Source organism: Podarcis tiliguerta (genome assembly GCF_965153285.1).
Source record: "Podarcis tiliguerta genome assembly, chromosome: Z".
Classification (NCBI taxonomy): domain Eukaryota; kingdom Metazoa; phylum Chordata; class Lepidosauria; order Squamata; family Lacertidae; genus Podarcis; species Podarcis tiliguerta.
The window spans coordinates 34,656,223-34,673,373 of NC_139553.1; the positions used below are offsets into that span (position 1 = coordinate 34,656,223).

Consider the following 17,151-nt stretch of genomic DNA (forward strand, 5'->3'; position numbering starts at 1 on the left):
CAATAAATTACCCTTATTACCTTAATCATCACAAGATTGCTGAATAAGCTTCACTCCATCATACAGAAATCACATCCCAGCAGCTGCTACAGCTCTTTAAGATTAGCTGCTGTTTCCAAGCAGCAAGGATATGAGTCAATCAATATAAAAAGCATTACGATTGCACAGAGTACCACATGCAACAGACTCTTGCATATAGTTCAGGCTCTGATTGTATCTCTAGAGAGTTTACACATCTGATGTGAATTAATACAGTAATAGGATCCTTGGAGGCATTTTCATTGCAAATTGCAAATGCAAATCAGTGTGATAGGCCAGATTTTTCTTATACTTCCTCTTGAAATACATTTCTCGTACCAGTGTCTCACTCTCAATTTTGTAACAGGACTTGGAATTGTGCTCAAATGAATAGCGTTGTGGAGATGAAAACAGTTATGCTAAGTGCCTAACAAGGGGAAATGGCCAATCTGTTGCCCAAGGGATCAAATACAATAGGAACATCTACTAGTAAAGGCAGCTCATCCAGAGAATCATCATCTTGGCCAGCCTCTTCAAAATATGGAAACAAACTGGCAGTTTCAGGGGCTGCAATTTTCAATCTGACTGGCATCTCTTAATAATTCATTTTGGTGCATTGTGCTCACTGTAGGATATATCTGTCAGCAATTAAACTTGTTATTAATGGTAGTAGTACAGCTCAGTGAACCATGGGTCACCATCACCCTAACCATATTAGTTCAGCAATATGGTACAAAGTCCAGCAAAGGGGCTCCCTACTGGTAGGAAAATCATTTCTGCAGAAATGCTAACTCCAGCCAGTGTCGGCCCAAGATACTTTGTCAGCTGGGGTAAACCACTAAATGCCAGGCCCCTACCAGGGAAGAAAGGGTGAGTGGAGATCTGCACTGGGAACGAGGGTCGGGGGAATGAAATCATCCTTCCCTGATGGTTGAAGTGGGGAATTGAAGTCCATTGTTGCGGAGAAAGGAGCCTACTCTGAATCATGCTGTGTGCATGCAGAACTCAGGAGACCCCAGTGAGCGGCTCCCACCATTTCCTCCTTAGGGGTGGGAGGATACCAGCAGTGCCTCCTATTTGCCGAGAAGTCACTGTGGAGGCAGCCCTGAAAAGCAGCCTCTTGGCAAAGAGGAGGCACTGATTATGCTCTCCTACACCCTTGGGGAGGAAATGGTGGAGGCTGCCCTCTGGAGTCTCCAGGGAGTGTTCTGCAACCATTGTCACTGCGGCGGTAGGCGACACATTCCCTGGAGGCCAGACCTGCTGCACTTGTGGATTCTGCTGCCCGAGGTAGTCACCTTACCTTGCCTCATGCATGCACCGGCCCTGACTCCAGCCATTAAATATTCATTTGAGATTGTTCCCATTTGAAATATTATCTTTTTTTATCTCTACTGCTATCATTAGAGAATATCAATAAGTGAAACCATTCTACGATCAGAAATGTCCTTTGAATATTTTTAAAGCATTGTTAACAGTTTATATGGTGTGGGGGATATATTCTGATGGGCAATAGACAGACTGAGTTTATCTTTGTGATGCAACAGGGTCAGGTGACTTGTTAACCTTTGCAACCCATGATGATGTTTCTATCCTTGCTCAGCAATATCCCATTTTCATAGGGCTTCTTCTCTAACCTAGTCAGGTAGTTCTTAATTCCTTCAAGAACATGTGTGAAGCTTCATCAGCAGGCTGTCAACTTAGCCCTAATATGGTGCCATGCACTGGATCTATCACTTGTCTTCAGAAACACAAACAATCTGAGTGACTTATGATGCCATCCTCCAATTGGGTTTTATCAACTGCAAATGCTAAGTTGATTATCATCATGGGGCAGCTCAATGCTGAAGAACATTATCTGGGACTTTATCAGCCTTGGCAGCACCATCTCTAATGACAGCTCTTTGGATCAAGAGACATCAAAAGAATACAAAAGGAAAGCCAGGCTTTTGAAATACTTTGCCACAAGGGTACTCCACCAGCATACTATCCAACTGTCAACAGAACTGATCATCACTTTTACATGGGTGTGAAATATGGACAGATCACTGCAGGCATATCAAGCAACTTGAAAGATTTCACATGTGCTATCTAGTAGGTCTTCTGGCAAGGTAGTGTCAGATTTTGCACTTGTTGAAAATAATAATAAAAAACAGACCAGCAAGGCATTTATCATTAAAGGCCAACTTTGATGTGTGTGTGTGTGTGTGTGTGAGAGAGAGAGAGTGTGTGTTTAAAACTGACCTGTCCAATGCAAGACTTTCAGGCTATGCTTTCCACAGAGGGCTTGTCCTTCTGGTTAGCAGTCTCCATTTGTCACTTGTTTGGTCACCCAGCATGCTTGGTGTTGTCAAAGCAGCTTGGTCACTATTACCATGCATATATGCATCATAGCACCAGAAGCATGCTATGTATTGCACCAAACTCAAATATTATCCCTCTGTAGAAGACTTAGAGCTTCCCTTGAGATTGCCCTTGTCTTTGCAAATGAGTGATTGGATAAAGACATTTCTGTACCTTTGGAAGAAGAAACCTATCATAGTCTCAACACTGGACAAAGCAAGCAAGGAAGTACAAGGACAGGGGTCAGCAAACTTTTTCAGGAGGCGGCAGGTCCACTGTCCCTCAGACCTTGTGGGGGGCTGGACCCCCCTCTCCCAAAATCACTCCCCTCCAAAAGCACCCCCCTCCCAAAAGGACCCCTGCCGCCGCCACTCACACCGCCGCCGCATCTCTGGCAGTGTTTTCATCGTCCTCTGCCTCTGCACAGAGCCCAAGCTGCTAGCCTGGGTAGCAGAGGCAGCCTTTGCGCCGCTGCCGCTTCCTTCTGTTCGGCTTTTTCTGCTCGACCACCTTTGAGCGCCGCCACTTCCTTCCTGCTGAGAGTGTCAGCAGGTCAGTAGGAAGCAGCCCAGCAGGAAGAGCCGAGCGGGAGGAAGTGTTGATGGAACGGAGGCCGCGTCGGCGTGGCCGTCCGCCCAGAGACGTCTGCGGCTTCTGATTGATTGCAGGAGCTTCCTGCAGCCATCAGAAGCCTTGTCATGGAAGTCAGTCCCCCTACATCGCTTTAGCGCAGGGACTGACTGAGTGGGCAACAGAGTCCTCAAGGTTCACAGGCTGGATTAACAAGCCCAGCGGGCCACATCTGGCCTGCGGTCCTTAGTTTGCTGGCCTCTGCACAAGGCTGAGATCCAGAGGAGACCAACAATTTGTTCCGGGGCAAGAAAGTCTGGTAAGCAAGGAGAATCCTTGAACCTTGCAGGAATTGTAACAGAGGGGCCTTGAATTGACAATCTAGTACCAGTTGAAGGCTTTAAAAAAAATTGCACATTTTCCCCAAACAGGTCTTAAAAAAAAAAAAGTCTCAGTTCGGGGGTGGGGAATGTTGGTGTTTTCAATGTGGCGAACCTCAAGCAGCTTCGTTATCTCTGATTGGGCCTGTAAAAAGAAATTTTTAGGGAAATAAGTGGGTGACTCTAGGCAGGGGCAGGTAGCTAACAAGGAGTTTGCAGTAACAGCTTGTCTGCTGCAAAACTGGGACATGTTTCCCACTCTTCAGTTAAAAGTTTTTATCCCTCAGTCCCTTTCCCCTCAAACTGGGCTCAATACTTGTGCAGGTACTGACAAAAATGGTTCCCATTGAGTTATTAGACTAGTTTCATTCATTCATTTAAGTGCTTTAAATTATTTGAACTAGAAAAAAGTGACTCTCTAATTTAAGGTCTTACGCTTATCACAAATTCTTTAACGCAATTTACTGTATTTGAAATAAAACACAAGACATGTTTTAATGTGCTCAATGACTGCATTATATTGTTACATTTTAAACTTGTATCACAAGGTGTTGACAGTTTAAAAAGAATATAATCTCTGAGTATTTCCCCCCAAAATTAGCCGTTACAGAAGACATTTGCCCTGCCCATTTCAAACAAATATATTTGACACTTCAGAGTAAAAAGGATTAACCCACCCCACCCACTCCCCAAACCAAAACTTCATAGCACAGAGGTACTTCAAAGTGATGATGTTTAAGAGGTATTAAATAAACATAAGCAACTGCACAAAGTATTGCAAAGCAAAAACAAGGTGTTTTTTTAAAACAACAACAAAGAAGTTAGGATCTGTTGATGACCAAATCTGAAATCACCAAAACTAATTTTAATTTGCAAATAGGGAAACGTTGGTATTATACACAAAGGTTTTCAACATTTTAGTGCATGACATTTGCAATGTACTTTTGATATCTATCATATTAAATGCTATCATCCAACTCAGAATTATGTGCTAACCTGCACTCAAATAAATGATGACAATTTGCACTAGATGGCAACTTAACAACATCTTGACAGGAGGCTGGAATTTACGTAAATAACTAGGTTAGAGAGAATTGTTGTGTTTTATGGTATCTCTGAAGAAGTTATAGTGGAAATAGTTTTTGGTTACAAAGAGTATTTACTTAGATCTGGGGAACATCAACTATCTCAGAAGACTAAAATGTGCTTTCAGACATCCATGCAATGTTTAGGCAGCCCTCTTTAAATAAGACATGGAAGTGGCAGGTGCAGTTACATCAAGCTCCCAAATACAATATTTGCTTTTGCTTTCTACAGTGGTGGATGGCCCAGCATGTTCCTTTTTTTGCACCTGAAAGTGAGGTTATTTCCAGAGATCACTGGCCATCCACAGCTTCTGGGCAAAAGGAAGAACATACCTGGGGAACACCATGTAATTTGCTTCCTTTATGGGCGCAATAGTGGTGTAATTAATACATCTGCCTATACATATGCAGAACTGATGCATATATTCCTTATGAAGGACTACATATCTCAGCACACTTTACTTCCATACAATCAAGTGAGCCATTCATGGGTGGACTGCTATTATAAATGGTATTGGTGATTCGTGTACTGGGCAATGTGGAGTGATTTCCTCTATATGCTGCTAAGTGTCTCACTTCCAGAGCTGCAAGGGGAAGGAGGATAACAGTGGAGATAGAGTTGTAAAGTTTTGTTTTTACTTTTACAAGCGCCTGCAGTATGTTATAAAAGGGGCTATTTCATGCTATGTATTTATTCGACTCTATAAAATCTTTTTATCCTTTCTCTTTTTTGAATACACTATGGCACATGGGAAGCAAGGACAGTTTCTTTTGTTAAACAGAAGTGTCAATACATTAGACACTGGAATCACTGCTGTGGGTATTTTGTTGTTGTTCTCCAACCTTGTTTAGACATGGTGAAGGAATGCTACAAAGGGACAACTTTCATGCAATTATGAATTGATTTCACTCTGCCATAATCAAGTAGATATTAATATAGCATTTTTTAAAAGCAGAAGTTAATAAAATATCCTCATGTTAATTACTGAAACTCTTACATGCATACTGTCATAAGGTTACTACATTTACCAACCTGTCCTCTATAGTTAGGCAAAACAGCTAACTAAGTAACTTGTGAGTTCTAACAGCCAGGTTGCCAAAATTCATGTAGGATGAGTGTAGGAAGTTTAGGCTTCCTTCCTCTGCTGGACTGTATAAAAACATTTAACAGCACTTTGTAGGGCAAAGGCCTTAACGTGACCTGTCACAGACTTATTTTGAATATGCTCCTATGAACCTACACTATGGGCCTTCCTGCATGTCTCACCCTAAAGTGGCTTATGGCCTAACACGTTTGCTCTCTCTGTGCCTACTCATAATATCAGGAATAGAATGAATGGAAGCAAGGCAAGAGTTGCACTACAGAATGGTTGGGCATCTGACCCGAGGATGAGTTCTACCCTAAAAGCACGGGCAGCTGGAACATTAGGGCAAATGGGGCATTACCCACCAACCTCATTCTGCTGTCAGCCTTCCTACTTACAGCATGTCCAGGAGTAGTTGGCTTGGTATAATTCAGCAGGGAGGGCAATGGGGACAAAACTAGAATTAGCTGACTGTCTACTATTGACACCAGCTCTAGCTACTGATGTTCTCCTTGCCTTCTACCCTGCCCATTCCAATGAGAGCCAGTCACCACTGTTTAATAGTGTTATTGAAATTACCTGCAACTACCATATTTTTTCTTCTTCAAAAAGGTGCCTACACATTTCCACTAAAACTCAGATTAAATGTATAATTAGAGCTGTACAAAAATGTTTAGTAAAAGTGGATGGATTTTCTTACACAATTTAATCCATAAGAGCTTATTTTGATAACTTTTTTTTTTTTTTAAAAAAGTTCCTTATGGCAATCTATCCCCAAGTAAAAGTTGCTTGTTCGTGAACAACTGGTGAACCAGAAGGTGGGCTGTGGCTGCTGGAAAATGTGCCACAAAGGTTCTAGACAGCAAAGCACAAAAGCCCATGAGCTCCTGGCTCAGGTGTTATGCATGTTCCAGATAAAACACACTGTGTGACACTTAAGAGAGCAAAAATGCCATCTGAACTGATCTCTCATTACATGAAGGTATCAAGAAGCAATGATCAAGCAAGCGCAAATAAAATATAAGCAAGGTTGTAATCCTAGACATCTGACATATTGGAGATCTATGATTAGACCTCCCATCCCTTAATTTACGTTAAAAGCAATTGTGGGGGGAGGAGGGATGAATTAGATCAGGACTATAGTACCTGAGCTGCTCTTTGCCCTAATAGGGAAAATGTGTGTGTACCCATATGTTTTCCCTAAGAGGAGAAACAGCAGCAGTATATGTGATTTATTTCATTTTCTGTATTTCTGTTCTTTCTGGAAAGATACATTGAAAAGACACTTAGATTGGGAACACACACCATGGGGGAAAGAGTTTAACCTCCTTTCCCTGGTGTTACGATCCCAGTCCTATTCAGGGGCCCTGAACACAGAACAACATCTAGTCTAGCATGGCCCTATCTTTATAGACAACTTAATTTTGTGGTCGGAGGAAGGAATGTGTGTAGCTATACTGCATTCTGAGGTAGTACATATAGTGATATATGCAGATGTAAAGGCAAAACATTTAATTATGTGACATTTATGTATAGCTGTGATAAGCTCTGTAAAAACAAGGAAGCTTTATTCACCATGGCCTACATATACAGCTCCGAATGTACCGTTTAAAGTGGCTTGTTTAGAAGTTATTCATAGTGGTTTAATTTTCAAATAAGGAACTTTGCCTAAAAGGGCTTTTTTTTGGTCTTGTTTGAAACTGGTACAATGATATTTAAGATGTCACTCCTCAACAAGAGAAGGGCAGTTGTATGAGAGCATAGCCTATTATACGTTATGCTTATATGAATTGTATATCTTTCTGCCTTTTGAGAAATGTTAAGATGCAAAGCACTTAAAAAGATTAAGTGTTGTGCTCAGCAGAGTTCCACTCGCGCTGGGGCAAAACAGCAGAAAGCCATTTAAGCGAATCCCCCACCCCCCCAAAACTGTGACTGGGGTTTGAAGGACCTGCTGGAATAGCAAGGAAGGTTTTGTGTGAGGCTGTAGGTGAAAGTGGTGAAACTGGTTGCCCCCTCCCTTCATTCAGTAGAAGCTGCTGCTCGATCCTGCTTCCTGCTGCAAATGGAAGAATCCTTTCCGTTCATGGAAGGACAAGTTGGGAACCAACTCGATGTTTTTAGTTATTAAATTTAAAGTATGAATGCATGCTAATATTCTGCTATATTCTAAATACATTTCATGTTAAATGTATGTGAGTGCTAGATTCCTAAGTGGTATTTCAGTGGTTGCATAAAGCTCCAGTGATTAACTTTCCATGAATAATTTGAGGCCTAGTCACCCCACCCAGTCCCTCTGCTTACAAGGGAGTTTGGTAGTAGGTTTCCTAGGAATATCTATTTGGAAATATATCTTCAGTAATTCCCCCTCTTAATATTAGAAAATAAGGCAAATACTGTTCATAAAAAGGTGCTATGACCTCCAGACTACGCTCTTACTAGGTCACCAGGTAAACATATGACAAGAGTGGGAATCATATCAATAACAAAAGCAAGGCTTTCTGTTTTTAAATCTGCATTTTCAAATAGAATAAAAAGCTATCAAAAGACTCTGTGACCGAACATTATATTCAGAAAATACTTTTTAGACTTTATAGATACAAGCTTCCTGTATTTACAATATATCTTCTTCTAACACCCCCCCCCCATTTCCCCTTTAAGAGACATGTCCATTAAATTACATAACATGTTCCAAATGTGGAATAACATGACTGGGCTAGTAAAACTGAAGCATCAGGCCATCTTGCATCTTTTTGGAATTGCTCTTTGTCAGAATTTGGTTCTGTAAAATCTCTGGTTGCCAGCTACTAGGCTGCTCAGAAGCATGGCAGGAAACAGAAAAAAACAACAACGCAACTGCCATAATAATTAACATTAGTGTAAAAAAAAAAAAAGTAGTATGTTCACAGATGCTCTAATAATCACTTTAACATTTTGGCTTTTAAATTCTAGCAAATTACTTCTTCTTTTTCTGAGATTCAGTACATTGTTTCAAAATTCTGTGCATTAGAAAATATACACTTTGCCCATCCAAGTGGCTTACCAATTTGGCTTTATGTATTAAACACATTTTGACATGAGTTTGAAACGTAGACTAGACAAAAGCAATTTTTTGCCTTATGCCTACTAGTCAATTCTCAACAGAGTGGGAGGTAACAGCAGAATGCCTTTTCTTTAACTAGAAACATTTGTGTTTCTAAGAAAGATGTCTAGCAGGGGTTGGGGAACCCGTGGCTCCTATATGTTGTTGGTACTCCCACAAACCCTAGCAAGCAAAGCCTACATGGTTTTTTCATTCCTTGTGAGTAGCCTTGACCCAGACATGTGGGTCTTAAGTAGCTGCAGGATGTAGAACCTGACCTCATATGCTGCTACCCATCTCAACAGGATGGTTCCATTCTCTTTTGGACAGCTAGCGCAAGAAAATCAAATACTGCATGGACAAAAAGCGGCTGATAATTCCATTATAATATAAGCTATTTAGTGGTGAAGTACAATAATTTGTGGGTAACTGATTTTTCTTTAAAAAAAAAACAACAAACCAGTATACACCACTTATTTAAAATGCAGCAGGTGTACAGCAGGTGGGAAAGTTTAAATAGAATGATTATACCCCTTGTATATATAACACTGAATCTAGCCACCCTGTCCCAACCAAAGAAAAGAATGTATAGTTGCTAGAATGTCAGATGAGGAAGACATAGTCTGAGCTCCTTGTTTAGCTTCAAAGTTCACTGGGTGACCCTGAGCCAGTTGTTCTCTCTGTCAAACCCACAATATGTGGATGTTATGAGGATAAAAACCCTTCACCCTTTGGAGTAAAAATGGGATACATAGTGTTGTTAATAATACCCACTTTCCCCGGCTAGGAAAACAATGTATGCTTTTTGTGATATTTTATTGAGAGGGACATTTAGTGGAAAACGATAGTGAAAGCAGCTTTCACTACAAAATCAGGCCGCTGTGAGTATTATGGCTCTTGCCGAAGCTCACAGTCTAGGCTGATTTTGTTCCTGACAGTTTTGAGCACCAGCTGACCTCCCCTCCCTCATACAGAATGCACATCAGGAACCAACATGGCTCCTATAAACTCACTGTTGTAAGGTATTTTGCACACCTGAGTGTTTCTCTTTAATCATCTGCAGTAAAGAAAAAATATTCCATCATATAAAACACACCATATCCTCCTGAAGTGTGTGTACATGTGTGTGTGGGGTGGTGGGCGTGTGTGTGTACGGAATCAAACAGAAAATGTGTTAGGAGCAATTTTTACAGTGCGTCACTACACATGTGGCATACTCAAAGGACAGCTTTTGGGCTGATCAAAATGTAGTATGGTCAAAATGACACAAATACACATGTGTGTGTTTGTGTGATGTGCTAGGGAGCACTATATAGAGTATCTCTTTTCCCCACCCCGCTACAACTATTTTAGCTCATTGCCTGGGTCATCTCATCTCCACATGTCCTATTATAGCTTTTATATAGCATGTTTGACTGTATCTAGAGAATCTAATTCTGATTACCTTCATATTAATAGATTATGTTTCTGATAGCTTTAACAAAGGCAAATGAGTTTTAGAACCATCAAAATAGGTAAGAATTTTTCCTCCAAATATCCATATAAAGTTCATATAAGTGCATAATTAGAAAATACATCTTTAAATAGAGTCAAAAACATATTCTGCAAATGATATGGTTTAACTTTGGTACAATCCTATGTTCTCATTCTTAAAAAAAAAATTTTTTAGCAGTGATAAGAAGCCATATATCTTTCTACGACTGATGCTGTAGATTTGTGATAAAGTTTAACTGAAACCAAAATAGCTGAATCCATCATGCTTAAAACTTGAGAGATAAGATTCTAAAGAAATTGATGGGGGCTGTACAGTGCTTTCTCAGGCTTACAAAAAAGGCCTGTTACGATGTGTGCTGTATCAGCTTCAATCTGAATTAATTAATATGCAAATTTTACTTTTTTCCTTTCATGTCAAAATAAGAACTGCCAATGGACTCCTGTTCTCTTTCGTTGACCAGATCTTTTGATGCTGCTTGTTTTAAAAGCAATTTTGTATGTTATTCATCTCCATTCATATAAACCATTCCCCACACTTTTAGGAACAATCTACTGCACACCCTCCCTGAAATTCATGGGAGCTGCATAAAAACATAGTAGATTGACACGTGTGAGTAATACTAAAGGAGTAGGAACATTATATTTTAACACTGCTTATATCTATTGAGGATTGCATTTTTAATATACAGTAAGTTGTGTGGGTTTTTTTGCACAATAACTTTTGTAAAAATACATATTTATTTTTCTGGTTGTTATTTTCTGGAATTCATTTGAATTTCATTTATCTTCATTGTTGCTCTTTCCACATTTAGCTCTTTTCACCATGTCTCCATTTAAAGTAAATAAAACACTTCCCAGTTCTTTGGCATTGGGAGGGGTTCATACTGCCGTGATGCTTCCATTGTGACGAGAACGTGACCTTTCCAAATTTACTCGTCTGTTATCTGGAATATAAAGGGAGAAGGAAACATTATAAGATTTTAACACATGGATACTGCAATGTCAAGAGGTTTTCAAGCAGTCCTGAAAATAATTTCAAAGCAATAGATAAATAAATTACTAGGAGGATGGATCAGAGAAATTTCAGAGTACAGCTGCCAGGAATTCAAAAGTTCTGCAATCAACAATAAATTAATCTCCTGATCTGAAACTCTGGGGTGATAAAGGCATTGGAAGAATTCTGTGGCACTCTTTCTTGGAAATAGCAGGTGACAACCAAAAATGCAGGGGAAAGTGTTACTAAATAAAGATGTCTCTGTGCCCACTTGCTTTGGGAAAGAGAAAGTAACGTTATCCTTTCCTTGAGAGGCAAGTTCACCAGCATCATTCAAAAAGTAGGAACAGATGAGATAACTCACTATTCCCTTTACACACACACACACACACACACACATACGCACTTCCTACAAATTACCTGGATGAGCAACTTCAATATAAACTATTACTGCACAGCAATTATTGCAATGGAAAATCATAGCATAGGAAGATTATTTCATGGGCTACAAGTCCAATGTCCTGAAAGCACAATTTTAAGTCAGGCATGCTATAGTTGAAAATATATTAACAAACATGGTATTTCCTCAAATGTGTTTAGCATCTCCTGACCAGTAAAATGCAAGTGACATGGCTGAAATTCCTGTGTGATACAGACATGCAACTGATTAGCTTAAATTGCATGACAAATGTTAGCTCTCTGGAGATAAATAAATGTGACACATTGAGAGAAGAGTTAAATAGTTCTGGGAAGGGTTCAAGAAGCAATGGGTAGATTAAAAACTAATAAACTTCCATTTACTTCTGTATAAGTAGATAGAAAAATGGATTTTAGAATTCATGGATAAGTGCCTCCCAGCCACTTTACTTTTGGGCAATGTCTCTCTCCCCTTTTCCTCCTCCTGAAATCCCTGTATTAAGAAATTTGAAGTTATGCAGCCAACCACACAATGAAAGACACAAGTGTCCCATCCTACTGCACCTGATGATAGGCTGAACCTCTTCCGTGAAACCCACAAACTATGACATTAATTCAGCAAATCCTGCTGAACTAAAGTCCAATTTGCATAAAATGTACAATATGGTTTTATTAATCTCTTATAAAAGACTATGGGAGGTAGAGGGCATCATGCAAATACAGCAAGCTTTTTGCATTAATCATGGAGATGAAAACTCTGGAACCAGTTGGTGAGCACTTCCTACAAATATACATCTCTGCCATGCAGGGATGAAATCATCACATACAAATAACAGGCCCTAAATGAGTTGAATTGATTGTTGTTTGAAGAAGTTCTAGAAAAGGAGGGCGTATCCCTGGACTACAAAACCTCAGTTAAAAGAGTGACAACTTCACGAATTTGGATAATGTCTAGTAAAAATAGCTAGAAGATACTCTCTTTGGGATTATGTTGTTGACAGAATGCAAAACCAAACTACTGAATTTTTAATTAACACCTACAATCCTGTGGTGCTGTTAAAATGATTATTTGCTGTTGCATTTAGAATGTTTAAGTTGCTGAAGAAATGGGGGGAGGACCAGGGAGAGATTCTTAGCTATGACCCGATAATTTCTGCTCAGAAGAGCTATTTCCACTTTAAGGGGGCTGGAAAAAAACGTTTGCCAGATTTGGAGTTTACGGTATTTTTTTTGGAAGTGAAATATGTACACTAACATTGGACAAAGGATTCAGCTTTACAATAGGAAAGAATGACAGGTTGAGAAGGCGCATAGTGTCTGTTGCTTGTATTTCTTATCCTTGTACCATACATGTATCTTACATTATAGAAAAGAAAAACACTCGCTTTCCATATCGCCTCTGTATAAATCTCCGGGCAGATAACAATAATATTAAATAAGCATATATTAAAACCACCAAATGTGAAAAAATATATTCAGCAGTAACCTGCTCATAATTACCACATACTCATTATACCAGTGACTATTAATAAATGCCTAAGTAAACAGGTGGATTTTAGACTGTTGCTAGAATGTCAGTGAAGTTGATGCCACACATTTAAGGGAAGGTATTTCTAAGTTGAGTAATTTTTTTTTCATATCACCATCTGGTGTAATTCCCCCAGCACCTTTAATTTCAGTCACCAGCACCTTTAATTTCAGTCACCAATGTAGTTCTTTCAGCATCAGTATTATGTGGTTCCTGATAGCTGTCCTGCCACTATATTGAAAGCCACATTTTTCACCAATTGCATTACAATAATCTAAAGGAGTGGTGATCAGAGCATGGCTCACAGTGGCTAAGCTATCTCTATCCAGAAACCTTAGTAAGAAAGAATGGAAATTTGTAATTAACATGAATTTCTATTTGAAAAGTGGACTGGAGAATAACCTGTGAATAGGATGACCCACTGGATTGGATAGGCAGGCCTTTTAAAGCCTTTTGCCTCCTCTTCCAGCCATCCCACCCTCCAGTTCTAAGTGGCAGAGCAAAAAATGACCCCTCTCCCCCAAAATATAACCATAGCCAGGATGACTATGCCCAGTACAAAATAATTTTTTTAAAAAAATGCCACATTTGGAAATTACGTAACCCCACATTTCCAAACCAGGACAACAAAAGCATATGAATCTACACCATGGGTAGGCAAACTAAGGCCTGGGGGCCGGATCCGGCCCAATCGCCTTCTCAATCCAGCCCGCAGACGGTCCAGGAATCAGTGTGTTTTTACATGAGTAGAATGTGTCCTTTTATTTAAAATGCATCTCTGAATTATTTGTGGGACATAGGAATTCATTCAATTTCCCCCAAAAATATAGTCTGGCCCCCCACAAGTTCTGAGGGACAGTGGACCAGCCCCCTGCTGAAAAAGTTTGCTGACCCCTGATCTACACTCTGTGAGACTAAGATAATGCAGAGGAAAAAACAGAGGTGGGTGAATGTCTTCCAGCACACTCTTCAAACAGAAATTCACAGCAAAGACCAATTTCTGTTTTTTGCTTGGGTGGACTGGAGGACATTCAGTGAATAGGATATAACAGAGCAGTTTTCTCTAAGGACAGGGTGGGATTCCTCTTCATCAAAAGCAAACGACCCTCCATAGCCCCTTTCTATCCAAAGCAGCTGTAATGGTTCTAGGGTTTGCTCGAGCGTAAGCTTATCTCCCCGGCTGGGTGCAAACACCTGGCTGGGTTGCCTAAATGAACCTTTCCTGTCCAGGCAGCCACTCACCCGTGGCTGTCTCAATCGCTGGCAGAATCCGTCAGTGGGCGTTTCTTAAACTTCTTCCAGCAAAGAAGCTCTTTGACGCCTAGTCTTCTCCTACTCTCTCTGCGCAAAAGCCTTCCTCGCAAGGAGGGCGTGGGCAGCGGAGGACCCCTACTCTCCCTGCTGGCCCCAGGTAAGGAGTCATGGGACCGCCTCGCCGCTTCCCCCATCTGCCCCCCTTCTCCACTGGTGCTACGCTGATTCTCTTCCCCAGAAGATGGGCTGCTTCTCCTGATCCCTGGACGCTCTCTGGAATCCCTCTGGCTTTTGCTCTCTCCCTCCAGCACTGATGGCAGTTCCCTGACAGCAGCATAAACTGAGGAAGAAACAGTATGAGAAGAGGCTCAGTGGCCTCCCTGGAGCATATGCATTGTGTGCAAAAGGCCCAGGTTCAACCTTGGTAGGGTTGAGAAGAAACCTCAGAGAGATAAGACAGTACTGATTCAACCATTTGTTCTCAGAGAAAAGAACATGCTCATACTATGAACGTTCCCCTAGTACTGCTTCCAATGAAAATTCATAGTATAAAAAGAACATTCCAATCTGTGCACAAACAGCAGTATTTAAATATTCATGTTGTAATCAGACAAATTAAATGCCTTCTGTACTTTGACTGGTAAGTTGTTGAATTAATTCTCTTCTGTTTAAGTATATACAAAACCCTAGCTGAGAATCAGTTTGTTTTCAATTGATTTAGCACATGGTTCCTTCAAAGCATGTGCTATGCTACAGATGAAAAGTGCTCCCTTTTCTGCCCGCAGAATACTCACCTCTCCATCAGGGCACATACCTCGGCTATACATGGCCTAGCCCAGATCTATGGGGCTATTAGGGTGTCTCCCGAAAAGAAATATTTTAGAGGAAAAAAGGATACCTCCTGATGGGAGGAGGCTAGAGAAATAGAGAATTGTGTATGGAACCAACATATAGTCCCATCTGTTGCTTTGCATCTTATAGCAACATTTTGGAGGCTAAGGGTGCTGGGCAGACAAATGTATCCAGGGCACAAAAAATCTATTGAAGTTTCTAGTGATTTTTGCTGTCTTTAAGTGAGATATCCCGGGAATATAGCTAGCAAATACTTGCTGTCAGTACACAACTGAGTGCAAATTGCTTCAAACAGACTTATCTGGGATATCCAAGTTTTATCTGTTGCAGGCAGTATTTGCTCAAAGTGGCTAAGCAGGGAACTTGAAGCAGCGGCAGCAGCAACAACAACAACTACTACTACTACAGAGGCACACAGACTTGCTATTCCTAGAAACAGCAGTACTATGGAATGAATGGTTTAGCAGAAGCTTATCCCACAATAAACTGATCCCAAGTGTGTGTGTTCAAAGAAATATATGTGGAATGTGGAAGAAAGGATGTGTGAAGAACTGGATGTTGCATGGATGTGGTAGTTTAAAAGTATTCTTCTAACAATTATTTTTGTACTTCAGAGTTGAGTAATTAACTCTGAAGTACAACAATAATTGTTAGAAGAATACTGTTAAACTACCACATCCATGCAACTGACACAAAATTTAAATGACTATATCAGAGTGGCATTTAAGATCTTGGGACAAAACAGATTTGCACGCTAAGCTGCAAATGCACATTGCGACCTGCTGGTGCTCCAAAAGCCAAAAGCTATGGCTTACTCTCCAATGCCTGACACAACACTAAACTAGGAGCTGAAGCTGCATTATCAGCTGAGAAATTAACCTAAAAGTTAAAGTTGCCTTCATACTTTGGGAACTTGTCTCAGGATGACAGTTCCATAAATGCACTTCTGTTTGCTCCGAAGACAGTCACATAGAGCATACAAGCAAACATGGTAAGTGCTTGCATGGCGAAAGGTATTCTAACATTAGAGAAGAACAATACTTCTTCAGTATTACGGTGATAACACAGAAGAATAACTTAAATGTGTATATAATAGGGCATAACTCATGCAAGTTCAGACATTTCATGGCCAACAGCAGTGTTGATTCTAGCTTTTGAGGGAGTTCAGACAAGAGATCCCCAGTAGGGTCTACCCTTCTCTTCACTGCCATCAACTACTCTCTCTTTCCCTCCAGCGCCAACCACCATTGTCACCCAGTCTCTTCACTCCCATACATCTCTTGGTTGTTCCCTCTGGTTGCAAGGAGGCATAGGAGCAGGAGCAGGTAGTTCTGAAGGCCAACAGTGGACTGATGTTAAATCCTGTAACCAGCCCTGACAGATGGGTTGCATTGGGTTACTAGTAAGAGGATTTACATGCATAATCACCAGTTCTCATTGAAGCATTTCTGAAAAGTGGTGGAGGGAGCAAAAGCTTAGTGTTTGCTCTCAGACCCTTACACATGCAAACTATACATTTATTATTTGATTTGAACACATCTATCACACCTATGCTGGCAAAGGGAATCAAGACAGCTATCAATCAGTATACACACACAGAAATGAGCAAAATCCTTAAAACTAGACAACATACAGTCAAACTAATAAATTAACAATAGCCTTAACTAAGAATTCTGCCTTTTATTATCTACATGACTAGGCTTTGTGTGAATGTAACCACAGGGAATCCTGCAGTGATATTTCTTGTGCAACTAATTTCTTTGTCTAATGTATGATTGGTAGTGTCACCTAGGTTTATAACAATTCTTCAAAGATAAAGTAACCCATTATTTTAAAATTTATTAATTTGGTACATGTTTTATGAGAATAGGTTTTAGAAGCAGCTCCTTTGAAACAAGCTTTCGGGAAGGTATACAGACAGATGCAGTTACTGTGTCTGCCATTTCTGTAATTCTGCATGAATTTGAAAACCATTCTCCCTGCCTCTGAAATGGAATGCAGTCATTCATTTTAATTGCAAAACCCACTTAGAGCAGATTTTGAAATTGT

The 17,151-nt window shown here is 40.3% G+C and overlaps 1 protein-coding gene and 1 long non-coding RNA gene across 2 annotated transcripts in view; one reads left to right on the forward strand and one right to left on the reverse strand.

Annotated features, from left to right (window-relative positions):
* Nucleotides 1–2,167, forward strand: part of LOC310668941 — a 61,549-nt gene extending 59,382 nt beyond the window's left edge. The window contains exon 3 of the long non-coding RNA XR_014506915.1: nt 1,660–2,167. This is a non-coding gene — a long non-coding RNA (uncharacterized lncRNA). The remainder of the gene's footprint in view (nt 1–1,659) is intronic.
* A 1,636-nt stretch (nt 2,168–3,803) lies between these two features.
* Nucleotides 3,804–17,151, reverse strand: part of DIAPH2 (diaphanous related formin 2) — a 334,973-nt gene continuing 321,625 nt past the window's right edge. The window contains exon 27 of the mRNA XM_083422248.1: nt 3,804–11,001. Within this exon, the coding sequence (XP_083278374.1) occupies nt 10,937–11,001 (65 nt within the window). The 3' untranslated portion in view covers nt 3,804–10,936. The remainder of the gene's footprint in view (nt 11,002–17,151) is intronic.